The sequence below is a fragment of the Balaenoptera physalus genome (assembly GCF_965194825.1).
Source record: "Balaenoptera physalus genome assembly, contig: HAP1_SCAFFOLD_929, whole genome shotgun sequence".
Classification (NCBI taxonomy): Eukaryota; Metazoa; Chordata; class Mammalia; order Artiodactyla; family Balaenopteridae; genus Balaenoptera; species Balaenoptera physalus.
Genome location: NW_028125859.1, coordinates 257,442 through 274,341, shown reverse-complemented (window position 1 = coordinate 274,341; position 16,900 = coordinate 257,442). Strand labels below are relative to the sequence as shown.

Here is a 16,900-nt window from a genome sequence, read left to right as displayed (position 1 = left end):
GAGATTCCCGTACACCCCCTGTGCCCCCATACACATAAGCCTCCCCCATTATCAACATCCCAATCAGCGGCACATCTGTTACAACTGATGAACCTACACTGAAACATCATTATCATCCAGAATCTATAGTTTACATTAGAGTTCACCCTTGGCTGTATATCCTATGGGCTTGGGCAAATGTATAATGACATGTCCATAACTATAGTATCATACCTTGTGCCATCCCTCATTCTGGCCTCTGTACGAAGCAGCCTCAGGCAGAGGCCTCAGGGCCAGTCTAGCTGGACATTAGAGTGGAGAGCAGCCGCCCAGGGATGCAGGGTTCCCAGTGATGTGCTGTGAAGATGTCTTCCTTTCTGACCCTCTGCTGCCCTGTGGGCAGTGCGTTCCCCTGTACCTGTCTCAGGCCCCTCAGCAGGTGATGGGCTCTCTGAAGCTGCTGGCCCCACCCCCAGGCATGTCCCCCTGGGTCCTCCCCACTGCATCCTCTGGCTGTTCCACCACCTGGCTCAGTGGGCCTGAGCTGATCGCCCTCACTGGCTTCCTGCAGATGAGCCAGGGGGAGCCAAGACCCAGGTCCCCGGGGGGCTCCCATGCCCCCTGCTGGCCCCCCAGACCCTGCCTCTGACCACCCAGGTGCCGGTGGTGGCCAGAGCTGTTCTCACTGGGTGGACCCATCTCCCCCACGGGCCGCAGACAACCAAGGTCCATAGCCCCTCTGGGGGCAGAGTGGGCCCCCTACTTCCCCAGGCAGGTTCTGTTGACAAGAAAACAATGTTGGCTCCCCCCCGCAAAAAAAAAAAATCCTGAAAAACTCCTCTGGGCTCCACCTATTCATTCCTACCCAGCCCCCAGCCCCAACCCCTGGCAACCACTGATCTTTTTACTGTGTCCATAGTTTTGCTTTTTCCAGAATGACATACAGTTGGAATCATACAGTGTGCAGCCTTTGCAGATGGGCCTCTTTCACACAGTGATATGCATTTTAGGTTCCTCCATGTCTTTTCACGGCTTGAGAGCTCATTTCTGTTTAGTGCTGAGTAATATTCCATAATCCGGATGTACCTCAGTTTATTTATCCATTCACTTACTGAACGACATCTTGGTTGCTTCCAGGTTTTGGCAATTATGGATAAAGCTGCTGTATACATCTAAGTGCAAGTTTCATTGTGTACGTAAGTTTTCATCTCATTTGAAGAAACACCAAGGAGTAAGGGTAGTTTTGTTCTGTAAGAAACTGCTTGCCTTCCAAAGTGAGGGTCCCATTTTGCACCCCCAGCAGCAAGGAAGGAGAGTCCCTGTTGCTGCACACCCTCGGCACCATTTGGTGCTGTCGGTGTTCCGGGTTATGGCCATTCTAATGGGTGTGTGGTGCTATCTTGTTGCTTTAATTTGCATTTCCCTGATGACATGTGATGTGAAGCATCTTTTCATACGCTTATTTGCCATCTGTATATTTTCTTTGGTGTGGTGTCAGTTGAGGTCTTTGGCCCACTTTAAAATCAGGTTGTTGAAATTCCCTTTAACTGCTCTTAGACCAGCCTGGGAAGGATCGAGGGGTGTACGCTACTCATTTTTCTGTCCCAAGATCTTCAGCACCAGCACTCACTCTGTGCCTCGCGCATCTAAACAACAACAGCCAATACTTCTGTAGAGCTAAGCACACGTGAGGTTCTGCTCCGAGTGAACTGTGTGGCATCATAGAACGATCCAGTGAAGCTGTGCTACCATCGCCACCACTTTATGGGCGAGGCACTTGAGGTAAAGAGCACATAAGCGGTCTGCAAGAATGCTCAGAGACAAAAGTTTTTCAAAAGGAAAAGACAGTTCACTTGCAAAGAAGTTCCAAGGGAATCAGACTTTCGGACCAGCTCACCAAATTTTAAAAACGTAACAGGTATTTAAAGGAAAAGATGCAATACAACCAACTTTACACATTAGACTGGTCATGGCTGAAAAACCCCGATTTTCTTACAGGCTATCACACCCACAAATGCCATGACATATCTTCAGAATCATCACTGCTAAAGACAGAGATACTGTTGTTTTCTTTCAGGAGAACGTTTGCTATAGAATGGAAGACAAGCATTTTTTTCGAAATAAGTGCCTTATTCTTTCCCAGATTCTCAAATGGAGACATAAATGAGCACCTTTCCAAACTCCCATGTTATACGTGAAAAAGAACATTGTTACTGCAATCAATTTATTGACTCATGTATCTGAGTTTATTCTTTCAAAGAGGGTAACTGAATATGTAATAAAAGAGTCATACATACACATATACATTTAGATATGGATATACATATCTGAATACAGATATTGAACTAGAGACACATCGACCGAGACAGATGTAAAGTAAAAAGAGAGAGAACTAGACCAGTGGCTTTCAACAAGGGTGATTTTGTCCTATGGCACATATTGTAATGTCTGGAGATATTTCTTTGTCATGACCGGGGGTGGGAGGAATACTACTGGTATCTAGTGGGTAAAGACCAGGGATATTGCTAAACATCCAACAATGCACAGCACAGACCCCATAACAAAGGATAATCTGGCCCCAAAGGTCAGCAGTGACAAGGTTGAGAAACCATGAACTAGACACTCTTGGATCATACACATATGGAAAAAAACATTTTGGCCCTAATTTCATACGGCTGTTCAAAAAAGAAGAAACTTCCTCCTTTTTTTTTTTTCAAAATTGTGGAGTAATAAATGGGACTAGAGTATGCCAATCTTGCCCAATAAAAAATAGGTTTAAAATACTATACAAGTCCATGGCCCCTGTATAATAGAAACATCAAAATACAAATGGATGTCTGTTCTCATGGAGTCTCACCTCTAAATATGTTTTTCTCTGGTGATACTTAACAAGTGAATAGATCCTGTCCAGAAGTATTTTTTTTATTTCTTTGCAGCTGTGAGGACATTACCTCATAATTCCGGAAACAAAAATGTGGAAACAACAACAACAAAAGATGTTCCCTACTTTCTTTTAGATTCTGGCCCAATGGGAAAATAACTTCCCAGATGTAGGCCATTCCTGGAATGATCAGCAAATGGGTTTGGCTGTGCTGCTTTCAAAATGGTACACAGCCAAGTGTCAAAATAAAGGAAGGAGAGGGAGAGAGGAGGGGGTGACAGAAAGGGAGAGAAAGTGCATTTCTAGTCAAAGATGCGCCAGGGATATTTGCCAAACCTCTACCGAGGGCCTACCTATGTCTAAAAGAGGAAGAAAGGAACTGGGGTACATATTTTAGGTTTTAAAGGCAAAGTTCTAGTTCTAAACGGCTATAATAGCCCAAAACGTGGACGAGAAAATGAGAAGCCAAGAAAGTGCTCACCTTCAACCAATGACTATCTTTAACCGTGGACAGCATCTTGGGTGATTTCTCTGCACTTCCTTGCCACAGAAGAAATGTAAAAGAACTGCAGTTACCAAAGCATTTTAACAGCGGCCTGTCTCCTATTTTCTGCTCATCGTTCCTGAAAGTAATCAGTAACTTCTGCATAAGCTTGGCATCCTTATCATTAACACACTTCCACTCCAGAAAGCAAGCTCCAAGTTATGCTATGTTGCAGCTCGTAACTTTACCTCTATTTGAATCATCCATATGGCAGGACTGCTGGGCAAGAACGGGCCACCCCAGATGCCTGGGTGGTCTTCTGAGCCTTGTTTCACACGAGGTTTCTCCTCTATGGTGAGCAAAACCCTCTTCTTGGGGGAATGGCCATCAAGGGAAGGATAGACATCAGTAAGCAGGGGCAAAAATAAGTAGCCTGTCATGATGGATAGGCATGGATATCTGAGTATCTCAACAGAATTGTTTGTACAGAGATTTCTCAGGGAACAGTGTCATATTTCCAAATGTGGTGATGATGATGGTGATGGTGGTGATGGTGATGATGATGATAATGGTGATGGTGATGATGATGATGATGGTGGTGATGCTGATGGTGATGATGGTGATGGTGATGATGGTGATGATGATGATGGTGATAATGGTGATGATGGTGATGATGGTGATGGTGATAATGGTGATGATGGTGATGATAACGGTGATGGTGGTGGTGATGATGATGGTGATGGTGATGGTGGTGATGATGGTGATGGTGGTGATGGTGGTGGTGATGATGGTGATGGTGGTGATGGTGGTGGTGATGATGGTGATGATGATGATGATGGTGATGATGGTGATGGTGGTGATGGTGATAATGATGATAATGGTGATGATGATGGTGGTGGTGGTGATGATTCCCTCATGATTGGAAATGGTCTTGGTATTTGCATTCTGAAGGGGTCTGCTCATCCGTTGGAAAGCAAGCTAATGATCCTGAGATGCCAGGATCCTTGCCATATTTGGGTTGTTGTAACAGCACTTGGAAACCTGTCCAGCGGCTGGGGTGACATATCACTACAAGACGTGCATCCTCTTCAAAATCTCTTTTGCTATTGCAAGCCTTTGTCAATTTTGTTTCCAGACCACAAAGTATAACCAACAGTATAAATTTCAAAAGAGTGCTATTCATTCCAGTAGTGTAGGCATTTAAAGACAGGAATAGAGGCATTTATTTAAGTCTAGAAAGTGCTGTCTCTCTCAATTATGTGTTATCAGAGAATTAAACAAGAGTTGATAAACGTTCATCAGATGAACCGTTTATATGAACTCAATAGAGACACAATAAGTAATAGGTAAAATCACCTTTAACCTGAAAGCTTTATATTTGTTTGCATTTAGAATTTCTCAACTGTTTCAGTCTTTCTTTTAGAGAAGCTGTCAGTAATCTCCCAAGAATGTGATCCACCTGGTTTGTCCTCCGACAAGACCAGACCATCATTTGCATTGGAGGGAGAGAGGAAGAACAAAAACACTGTGATGTGTTTCACACATAAGAATTATTAATGCATTAGAATATTAAAGTGGGTTGAAAAAGGTGTAAACTGCAAACAGAATATGGAGAAAAGAGCTCTAAGTTGCTTAAGTGAATGAATTCCCATCATTTTTCTTGTCCCCAGCACCAGTATGATTAACAACATTTTTGTAAGGTGATGGATTACTGTGCAAAATTAACGTTTCTTGTTTCATTAAAAGGACCCTCTGTTTTGTGTTTTCACTTACAGACTTATAAAATTGTCACTTCTTTGGATATAACCAGAAATTAGCTATGAAATTTAAAAAGTCATCCGTGATAATTAGATACTGAATTGAGGGGAAACATGCATTCTTGTTCGCTGAAGGTTATTTGAGATCCTATGCACGCCAGTAAGAACACGCACTTCCCTAAAATGAAGATGGCGGTCACCAGACATTACTTGACTGTTTTCAGTGGTGACGGCATATCTGCCTTATCTTTCGAAGTAAGAAGGTAATATGAAATACAAAATCATATATTTTGAGGTCACTCTAACAGAATGTTATTTTCTCAAGTTGGCAGGATATTAATCACTTGGAGACCAAAAAGCTTATTAAATGACGAAAGTTATAATTTAAAACAAAAGGATAAATAGCATGTGAATTAAGAGCTTTTCTTCCCTCTTGATGAGCCATTGTTTCTCAGATTCCCCTGAGGATAGATTTTTGCACTCTGGGGGATTAAAGAACCCCAATTCATCACCATTTTCTTTTCATGCACTGCCTTGAGAATTTTCTAAATTCTTTTCTCAGAATTCCTTACTGTCCAACTTTTATATCTTAGAGATGATGCAAAGAATGATAAAATGTAAACACACACACACACAAACACACACACACACACTCCCAAAACCAAAACAAAAGGAAAGCGAGCAAACTTATAAGACACCCTGAGTTCTTGGAAGTAGCTGTCACATACCTACAAGCCATGAACACCACTTGCAAATATTCCAAATGTGTCCCACCACTGTACAAAACAGCAACGGCAGCCAAGAATGAAGGTCAAGGGTGAAGCCCTGAGACCTCTGTTACTCCCAGACAACAAACTCATCCTCCACGGCATCAAGGAGTTCAGCTGTTCGTGAAACATGCCTGCAAGGATCACAATACTACTCTGTTATTTTGCTAGACAAGTGGGATTCTGGGTGGACCTAAACAAAATCAACTTATAAGGGAAAAAAAATCTTCATCTAAGAAATTATGATAATGTGTTACACAATTCTCTATAAAGATTTAAAAGATGATTCATGATTATAACACTTTCTTCACTTCAACAACTCTTTGCAACTATTTGCGTAAATGTCTGCCCCCCCCCGCCCCGCCCTCTCTCTCTCCACTAGAAAATAATTCTTTTGTGGGCAGGAAGCATGTGTCACTTATGCTGGGTCCCCAGAATCTAAGCTACCTAAAAAACATCTGTGTGTGACAGATCCATATTGGTTGGAAGAAAGATTGGGGTAGACAGATGCACAGCGGATGTCGTTGATGGACTGATATTTTTAATGGTTTTTTTCTATCACACCAGCAACCTTTCAATCGTCCACAATTGTGGCACTTCGTGATGCAGTGGTACCTCCAAGAGGCAAGGAGAGAGTGAGACATGGAGGTCCGTTTCCCCCCAAAACTCCGTGACTGTCGATGATATTACAGCTGATATTTTCACTCTGTCTTCTCTCACTGTCAACATGCTGAGAAGCAGATCATTTAGTATAAATATTTAGGAACATGACAATTAGGGCTTGAGTTTCTGCTATAAAGACTTGGCTATCTCACTTCCCAATAGCTCACAACCTTCAGTTGTCTTATCTGTAAACATAAAATAACACTCCTGACCTCAAAGAGTTGCTGTGAAGGTCAAATAGATATTTTATGTGAAACTACTTTCTCAGCACCAAGAAAGCAAAAAATGCGATGAACGCTAAGTACCTTCTACCCCCTGTGGCTCAGTGATTCAGGAGAGTTTCTTACTTAGGATCCAGCCCCACCAATCGGAACTGGGGTCCGTCCGTAAGCCAAAGCGTGATGGCAGGGAGACGGGAGACGCAGCCCCCTTCTCTCCTTTTCATGCTCATCTGGGGCTCTTTCTTAGGGGTGCTGGCGAGGCTCTCCACAGAGGTCAACTCCGTAGCATGAGGGCAGCTGGTAGTGTCGCCTGATGTCCAACCACATCAGCACGAAGCAGGAAGACACCCCTAAGCGTGATGACCTGCTCTCAACCCGTCCTGCAGAACAAAGCACTTGAGCTTTGTACCAGCTCTTACCAACAAGTTCCCAATGCCTGGCTGCAGGCTGGGCGGGCTGACGCCGCATCCCGTCCGTGAGGAGCCACCGAGAGCCCCCAGCAGACAGAGCAAACTCCTGCGAGACTCTGCGTTTGCTCACGTTGGCTGTTCTGCGTTGGAAGAGCCCAGCTTTTGAGGCTCAGCTCAAGCGTCGTCTCCCCTAGGACGCGTCCCCTATAGCAACCAGCCTGAGATCTCACACAAGTAACTCTCCCTGAGCCCTCCCTTGTGGACTGCAGTGGTCTGTTTACAAGTCTTAGCCCCTACCAGACTATAAATCCCTCAGGAGTAGGGACTTTACCACCTCATCTTTGAAATTGCAGCAATCCATCGATATTAGCTGAAATAAGTGGAAGTGATTAAAGCGGCGTTTTTTGTGGGGTTTGTTTGTTTTTTAAGGGAGAAACAGACCCAGCATCTACAGTCTGAGATTTACATTAAAATGAGCCATAAACACTGCTTCCATAAATCTTTCCTTACTCATCGGCTATCAGGGGTAACCACTTTTATCCAACCTTCTCCATCACCATCAGGGAAAATGCCTCCGCTCATTATTTTGAAACCATGTGCGTAATCTTTTAAAGAGATGGAGGGGACTCTTGGTCCTGGGAGATGTGGCAGCCTGGTCACTTGCTGAGTAAATGCAAAGTTGGTTAATATCTGAACTAACTGGTCCTCTTTGCCATCCTCTTAGACCTGCCAGGGGTACTGAGGTTAATGATGTCCCCTCACCCCACCTACTGTCCACCTACCAGACAACTATTTCAAGCTGGCTTTAACAGTACAGTCGTCCCTTGAGATCTGTGGGGGATTGGTTCCAGGACCCCTGTGGATACCAAATCCGCAGATGCTCAAGTCTGTTATGTAAATACGGACAGCCGGTCCGTGTTATAATAAGAGTATAGCCGGTCCTCTGTATCCGCGGGTTCCTAATTGGCGGATTCACCCAACTGCGGATAGGCAGAACCAGAACACACGGAGCGCCGAGTACACATATTTTTTCACAGAGGCAATGAAGGAGCACGATGTGCTTATGTCTTAGGATCAAGATTTGAAACTTTTTACTGAAATCATCAGGAGAGATAAACTAAATTCAAATAACAGAAGACGTACCGACTCTTACGTGCTTCCCCATCTAGAAGGATTCTTTTTTTAATTTGTATAAACTCTCACTTTTTTTTTTTAAAGGGAATGGTGGATTACAAAACAGAAACAGACTCACAGACGTAGAAAACAAACTTATGCTTACCAAAGGGGAAAGGAGGGGGAGGGATAAATTAGGAGTTTGGGATTAACATGTACACACTACTATACAGTATATAAAATAGATCATCACCAAGGACCTGTTGTAGAGCACAGGGAACTCTACTCAGTGTTCTGTAATAACCTATATGGGAAAAGAATCTGAAAAAGAATGGATATATGTATATGTATAACTGATTCACTTGGCTGTACACCTGAAACTACACAACACTGTATATCAACTATACGCCAATGTAAAATAAAAATTAAGTTAAAAAAATAAACAATAAAAAAACCAATAAAGGGGATAGTGGGGAAAGTCTGAGCTGAGAGTTGTGAACGCTGGGTTATATCTTGACTTCTACTATCTATTATCTGTATGTGCTTGAATGAATCATTCCTATAAGCATCAAGCTGTCCAATCTGCAAAACAAAAGGGTTGAATCAGATGAGGTATCTGAAGGTAGGTGTCTGAGGTTGGGTTTCGTGGAAGCTGAGGCTGAAAGGGGTCTTTCTGTGAATGTGATGTATCAGGGGGGAAACTCTCAGTGGAAGGGGAGGGAAGGATGCAGGAGGAGCTGAGTAGGGATGTGATCTCGGCTAGAGCCCTGATAAGCCTGGCCCCGTGCAATGCTTTGCAGCATAAATTGCACCAGAGTTGATCCCAGCAGAGGGCTGGCCTCCTGTATCCCCCAGCGGTGAGCCAATGGCTATGATCTGCCCTCATCAGGGAAGGAGGGTACACTGCCCTGCTGGCAAGATGGTGCCCAGCGGCTAAAGGTTAGTCTCTCTGGGGGAGCAGCTGTAAGCTATTAGCTGCCGATCCAGGAGCCAGGGAGCTGGTGGGGTGAGGGACAGAAAGTCACCAACAGCGTCTCCTGAGAAGGAATAGGTGTCTATGACCCATTTCCAATATTCAGAGAATCCAAAACAAATTACACATTCTCCTAAGATAGATGGTACAAAAATAACTAAAATGTCAAGAATGTCAGTTTTATCAGTCTACTGTGGTAATGCGGGCGACCTCACGCTGATCTGAAGTTTGAAGGAGTTATGGATATCTTTGATTAATGTGACGAGGAAAAACTAGGTCATACTTAATAAAGGCCATATGTTGATAGACAACATACTTCCAAAATATGGAGTGCAGGGTGAGTGGAAATGTTGAAAGGTGGCTGGCTTCAGCACTCGAAAGGACTTGGAGCTCAGACACTGCACCAACAGTATGAGTTATGGGGTAATTTGACAAAGCATTCCAACAGGGCGTTTGCTATTTTCCCCAGTACTATTGTTCATATAAAAAATGTCTCTCAATAATACAGATACGCTTCACTGATCATTGTCTCAAGCCCAACCCTCAAAATCGTGTGAGAATCAGATTTCCGGAAGGCAATAGCAAGTCACACGTAGGAACTTCTCCATTTCTGAGTGAATACAAGCAGTGCCCACTGACACTTTGATAAGTTTCTTTACCTAGCCTGAAAGTTTTATGCCCATTTGCCGAAACATACCCAGGTAGGTTATACAGTGAAACCTGATCAATCTATTTCAAAAAAACGTAAAAAAATGATAAGTTAGGAGGCTATTAAGGTGGGAATGCTTAAACCAACAACATTAACTTTTAAATGTAGGTCTCCAAACATACATACATGTATGTATTTTATTAATATAATATATTGAAATATATAAAAATATATACTATACTCGATATATAAACATATATAGATATATAAATATAAATATATTTCTCCTCTAATAGTACAGTGCACAAAGAAATAAATAAGTCGGTATTTTCTAATGTGTTTTCTTAATGTTCTGTAATAGTCACAATAAGATACACTTGTAAATCACGGTTCAAGGAGAAATGCTGTATTAAAAACATGAAAATTTGCCATGAATAACCTAATATTTAGTTTGGGTCAAATTCAGAAATTCTTAGAAACACAGCCAGAGATCCAGTGACCCAGACCAGGAAATATAAAGGTCAAACTTGAGGATGGACTCTCTTCCCAGAGACTTTCTAGCATGTAACTTCAATCTCACGGCAGGCCAAACGGACACACCACAGCTGAGTGTATTCACCACAAAATCGCTCCTCCAAAAATCTGCGAGCCTGGGGCAGATTTGTGGCTGCTAAAGGTTTCTGATGCTTTGTTTGTTTGAAACAAACAAAGTAATTGTTTGTTTACTTTTTCTGAGAGGAGAGGCTAGTCCTCTAAGCAGAATGAGCTAATCACCAGCTTAGTTCTCCCTTTTGCCAAAACAAACAGCTTCCAATTACTGCTAGAAAAAAGCCTCTGATCTCTAATCAGCTACCTAAACGAGTCTATCAGCAGTAGTTTGGAGAGTGACTAATGTCCCATTAAGGTGGAATCTCTTAACACTAATAAAATTCTAGAGCCCTAGGACCAAGGCTGCCAGCAACCTGCTACTTATCTTCCAAGAAGATTCCACCCACTTTTCCCAAAATTTTCAGGTCCCAAAATCTGGCAGAGAAATAGACGCACTCTTCCTATTTTATTACACGTGGGCTACTCTTTTTCCTCAAGCCCCATTCTACTGAGCCTCCTCTGGGAAAACTCGGGCAGAGAAAGAGCAGGTTGCAGGTCTGCTAATATTTAGTGCAAGGACTCTATCGGTAAAGCTGAGACTCAGCTCCATCACTGCCGTGACGAGCAGGACCTAGCGAGACAGGCAGGGTCTCCGCCCTGAAGGTCCCAGCGAGCGCAGGAGAGGAGGCCACTCTCAAGTTAAATGAGAGTCACCCAAAAAGAGACAGAGCTTGCTTCAGGCACATTGTCTCTGTTTTCCCTCTTCTTTAATCTTCTAGTGAGGTTGAGAAAACAAGGGCACAGCAGGTTATTCCCAAGTGAGCACGTCAGCATTGTACCCTTGAACACGATGGACAGAATATGAAGAACCACCAGGACAAGTGGGCTTAACCTACCTCTTCCAAGGGTTAAAAAACCCAAACCAGGGCTCCCCTGGTGGCGCAGTGGTTGAGAATCTGCCTGCCAATGCAGGGGACACGGGTTCGAGCCCTGGTCTGGGAAGATCCCACATGCCGCGGAGCAACTGGGCCCGTGAGCCACAACTACTGAGCCTGCGCGTCTGGAGCCTGTGCTCCGCAACAAGAGAGGCCGCGATAGTGAGAGGCCCGCGCACCGCGATGAAGAGTGGCCCCCACTTGCCACAACTAGAGAAAGCCCTTGCACAGAAACGAAGACCCAACACAGCCATAAATAAATAAATAAATTTATTTATTTATTTATTATTAAAAAAAAAACAAAAACCCAAACCAGGGCCAGCTTCAGGGACAAATGACCGGTGCACGTGGCCCACGCTCAGAAGGGGCCGTGCACCTGAGGGGTAATGTGCCGAGACCGCCACACTGAAATGCTCAATGATCTTATCTTGGAGTGTGCGTTTCGTGTGTGCAGTCTGATGGGATACAGGAGCATGTTCTGGAGGCTCCGGCAGGCATGCTGCTGCCTCTCACCGCCCCCTCCTCCCCAGGCAAGATTCTCGGCTGCCCACTCCCTGGCCCACCGGCACCCCAACCCTCCCAGCCTCCCCCTCCTCACCCCCAAATCACGGTCACACCCTACCCTCTGCAGGGACCTGAGAGTGACCACAAGGAGGGTCAGGGCGGCGCATGCGTGCGGTGATGTGTCCCAGAGTTCAGTGGTAGCTGTCCCCGTCCCACGCTGGGACCATCATACTGTGTTTGGTGGATGGCCAGCCAGAGTCCGAGACTCCACGGGAACAAGCCTACTGCCCGTCCCTAATGCAGGTAGCTAACTGCATCTGGCAAGCAGATCTAAGTACACCTGGGGGCTGACCATCTGCTACGGGTTGAGCAGTAGGAGGGGGAGACGCCTGGCTCAGGTTCCTGAGGACCCGGCTAGAACAAAGTGCAATGCGTTGGTCCAGCAGCTGGCAGAACAGGGCACTGGGCAAGTGCCGTGCCCGAGCAGGCTTGTGCGCTCGCCAGACCCTGGGTGCCCATGACGGTCTACACACGTCCTGCAAGATCCCCTTGTGGGGCACCCACTGGGCACACCCTACACAGGGCACTTTGGGGGTCCTCGCTTCCTCCTTCCCACCTTCCTGAGTCTGGTCCCCACTTTTCCCTCCAGGGATGGACCAGGAAATCAAAACTGTGCACAGCTGGTGATTCCACATATAAGTGAAATGATCTGATGTTTGCATGTAACGCTGGCACTGCACAAGAGAAAGATGAACAGTGAAATCCATGCGAATGACTTCACGTTTAAATTATGCTTTACCGAGAACAGCATTGGATAGCAAATTCCAAGAGAGAAGGGTCACAGAAGAAAGAACAAGTTTTATATTTTAGTTCCTTCGACAACACTTCTTGCTCTCTGAATAATGGACGGCATGTTTCCATTTGGCGCTGGGGCCTGAGAAAAAGGCAACCAGTTCTGAAGTAAGTTAAACCACTAACCAATAAAATCCTAGAGATAGGAACAAATCCCAAACCTGTAGCTGTCCTTGCTGGGAACCCAGGTCCCCCGTCTATTAGCGTCTCAGCATCTCGGGTCCTTATCAGTTCTAGGAGGACACCAACGGTACCTTCTTTGTATGACGGTTGTGGGGATGAAATGAGACAGACTTGTAAGACCCCCAGAACAGTGACCCCTTTATTACCATCGCTTTCATTATCCCCAACAAGTTTTATGATCTCCACCTTGCTGGGCAGGTGTCCTACCGGGCACACGAGAGGCTGGAAGTTCAGGAAGGTGATCTTCCCCAAGCTACATATCTGCCAAGTGGCAAAGCCTGACGCAGAGCCCATCTGCCCGGCTCCAGAGCCCACCTCCCTGCTCCTTACCCCACAGCTGCATTCACTGAGGAAAGGACGCCCTTCCCAACTGCCTCCGTTGCCAGGCTTTTAGCCACGTGCACGCATGATACGTGTGAACCTGAAATGGCAACGTGCCAAATGCCCTGCGCACGGCATCGTGGAGCCGGGTACTGATAACCTGTGAGATGCTAGCCGTTACTGCTTTCCACAAATGAGAGGCAGCCCTCAGTGGTGAAATCAATGACTCAGTTCAGAATCCGTCTCCCTTGCAGTATGAAATCCTAAGCTCCTTCAGGTCGGGGACCGTGGGCAGACCATTCAGGATACAGATGCTCCGGTATCCCCATCACCACCCCCACTTCCAGGCATCAGTGTTGAGTCCCCTGTGCCGTCAGGCAAGGTTGACAGCCACATGACTGACAGGTGAAGCCGATCCAGCCCCACACATGTGGAGGCACACGTGCGCCCCATCCACCTTCAGCCTCGAGCTGCAAGGCTGGGAGGCACTGGAGAGCGTGCAGAATTGGGGCGGAGACGTTTGGACCCCAGCCTCCTCTGCAGGCCTGCTAGCCCAGGTCACTGGCCCTGACAGCCCCTTCAAAGGAGGCCGGGAACTGAGCAGGAGAAGCTGGGAACCGGCACCTGCTCCAGAAACAGCCTTCTGCTACGGTTTATTTGCCCAAGTGGGTGGGGTGACCCTGAGAGAAGGGGCTCTTCCGACCCCTTCCACCAGCCCAGCCTCTCCTGCCCACTAATACATTCCACGTGCAGCGTAATGAGCTGCCCGCAGGCTGATCCCTCCACATCCTTCCAATTATTTAAGAAGGGGGAGGGGCAGGGAAGCTTGACGCTTTATAAGGAGTGTGTGCTTCTGTCTTCTCAAATCTTAAGAACGCTTAATCCCTGCAATTTAGATAAATCAGATAGGCATTACCAGGTTAGGGTTAAACCTCCAAGAATGGCTTTGCAATTGATTGCAAAAACAGCAGTTATTAAGTCCTAACTGAGTAATTTGCAGCTTATTTCACCCAGCTAATTAAAATGTAATCAGGATTGTCTGGCAATGTGTATTCTGTCAGCAGTTTTTCTTCCGAAGAGGAATCATGCCAAGAGACCACAAGAAAAGCCTTTCACAGGAATTGGCTTGATCTAAACTGCTTCTTTAGCCGCTGAAACTGTAAAACAAATAAATTACAGCAACTGACAATTCAATTAAAATAAAGAAAGAAGAAAGAAAGGAAGGGAAGAAGAAAAAGAAAAGATACTCTTTCTCCCTGGGAACAGGCTGCCGTTTTGTTTTGTTTTCTGTTGTCGTTTACACAATAGCGCGGCATCTCCTCAGGAGAGTGACTGAACGCAGGGCCGGCGGTTTGGAAACCAGGTGGCTGGGGAGGGGCCCTCTCCAGGATGTCGGCGTAATTTCAGCGCACGAGACCACACTCCCTTTTCCCTTTCCCTGAGGACCCACGAGGACAGCAGAGCGCGCCGAGTTCTCTGACACCCACCGGATGTCGCTTCTTTGAGAACATAGAGAAGCACGCACTCAGGCGCACGCAAACTTCGCCAGCTGGTTCACTCTCTGAAGATCCCAACTTTTACTTCTCCTTGTGCCATTCGGCGCGAGGTTTCATGAGTTCTCAAGCCAGAATGAACATGGCTTCAGACTTCGGAGATTCGTCCCCAACTCCACGGTCATTACGATGGCCTCCCGTCGCAGGTTAGTCCCCAGGGCCTCTGGGAAGGCCCATTTATCCCGCCCGAGTGGAAGAGACGCCCAGTTTATTTCTCAAGGGCAGAGGGCTCGGCTTAGAACCCCACCCAGGAGCCCCGGTCTCCTTCTGGCCTCCGCAGTTTTCCCTGCGGCGAGAAGTCGGAACTTTGGAACAGGTGAGCAACTAAGGAGAGAGACGAAGAGCCGAGGGCGAGAACCACGGCGGACGAGAGGAATTCGGTTATCTGCGTGAATGGTTTCAGAGTGCGCGCACTCGGGTCAGCTGGGGAAGGCAGCTGTGAGACGCGCCTCGGTCGGGGCCGGGAGCGGTTCCCGTGCGCCCACCCTCAGCCAGTGTCCCTGAGCAAGTCCCGCGGGGGTCCTCCCCTCTGTGGCGACCTCCCTTCCCCCCCCCCCCCGCCCCAGGATCCCGGCCATCCACAGCACCAAGCGTGCCGTTCTCTGAACCTTCTACACACCCAACACCCACACTCCCACAAGCTCTCCTACCCTCAAGCCGACAGAACCTACGAGGGCTGGGGGCGATACTGGCCCCCGGGAGTCCGCTCAGAGCATCCAAACACGGCGCCTCCAAGTCCCGGATCCCCTGCATCCACGCCATTCGTTGGCGAGACCTAGAAGCTCTGGGGCTCCGAATCGGGGCGCGCACAGCTACCATCACCACCGCCTCCCCGGGCCCCAACACAAACGCGCTGGAACGCACGACTTGGCCCCCCCAGGGCTCGAAGGGTGGGCCGCGAGCTCTCGGCCCGCCGAGTGCGAAAGCAAAGCTCGAAAGAGACAAAAGTGTCCGCCCGCGGGCACCTGCGGGGCCGGGGCTCGTCGCGCGGGTCCCCGGGCGCAGCGGTGCGCGCCTCCCGGTCTCGCTCGCTGTGCCCGCGGCGCCCGCCGCGCCGAGGGCCCGGAGCGCCCCGGAGTTTGCGGGACTCGCTACCAGCCCGCAGTCCCGCGCCGAAGTCCCGGGCAACTAACAAACCCACACTTCCACCCTTGGAAGCCACAAAACTGCTCTCCCTTCCCAAAGAAACCGCCTTTCGTTTCCCCCTCGGAAGAAGGGAGTCAGGTAAAGATGCCGCAGGCTTCTTTTCCCTTTCGGGAGCAGGGAGGGGGCTGGAAAAGAGGGTTCGCGCACCCAGATTGTAAAATCCGCGCGGAGGGAAAGCCGGACCTGCCGGCTGAGCTGGGCGAGAAGTTTGGGCGGCGAGGCTGGGAGGCGCGCGCCCCGTGCGCACCCGCCGCGGCCCGCAGCGCCGGGGAGGACCCGGGCGGGCGGCGGTTCGTACCTGGAAGTGCTGGAAGAAGGCGGAGATGCGCGTGATCTGCAGGCTGAGGCGCACCTGGAGGCGCAGCGGGCGCGCTGGACGCTCCCGGCCGACAGCGACTCGTCCAGCCGCCGGGCGGCCGTCGCGCCGGAGCCGGCCGCCAGGCATCCCCCGGAGGCCGCCAGCCAGAGGCAGAGGGTCAGGGGCGCCCCGGGCACCATGGCTGCGGGTCGGGGGCGCGGGCGCCGGGCGCTGGCCGAGGCTCCCAGCTCCGCGCCGGGGCCGCACTGCCGGGAACCTCGCGGCCGCCGCAACTCCGCTGGAAAGTTCAATCATTCAACTCCGGCCCCGCGCCCTCCCTGCCAAGGCCCTCCCCGCTCTGCCTCCAGGGGTGGGGTGAGGGTGACAGGCGGCCGCGCCATTGGCTGGAAGGGAAGTGAGTGACGGGGGGCGGGCGGAGGGCCGTGGGCAGGTCTGAGGGGCAGCGAGCCGGGAGCTCCACCGCAGGGGGATGCCGGCCGAGCGCCGCCGTGCGCCCCTCTCCAGGTGGTCCGCTCCCGCGCAGGTTCCCCCACGGTCCGCTTGCGCTCCTTCCTGCCCCACCTCCCCCTTCGCCATCCAGGTGAACGTCAGGTGCGAGCAAG

The 16,900-nt window shown here is 48.4% G+C and overlaps 1 protein-coding gene across 1 annotated transcript in view; it reads right to left on the bottom strand.

Moving 5' to 3' along the window:
* Positions 1-16,598, bottom strand: part of LOC309653697 (uncharacterized protein) — a gene marked incomplete at its 3' end in the record, with an annotated part of 111,830 nt that extends 95,232 nt beyond the window's left edge. The window contains exon 1 of the mRNA XM_082478538.1: positions 16,278-16,598. Coding sequence (XP_082334664.1) covers positions 16,278-16,592 — 315 coding nt within the window. The remainder of the gene's footprint in view (positions 1-16,277) is intronic.
* Positions 16,599-16,900: the final 302 nt, after the last annotated feature.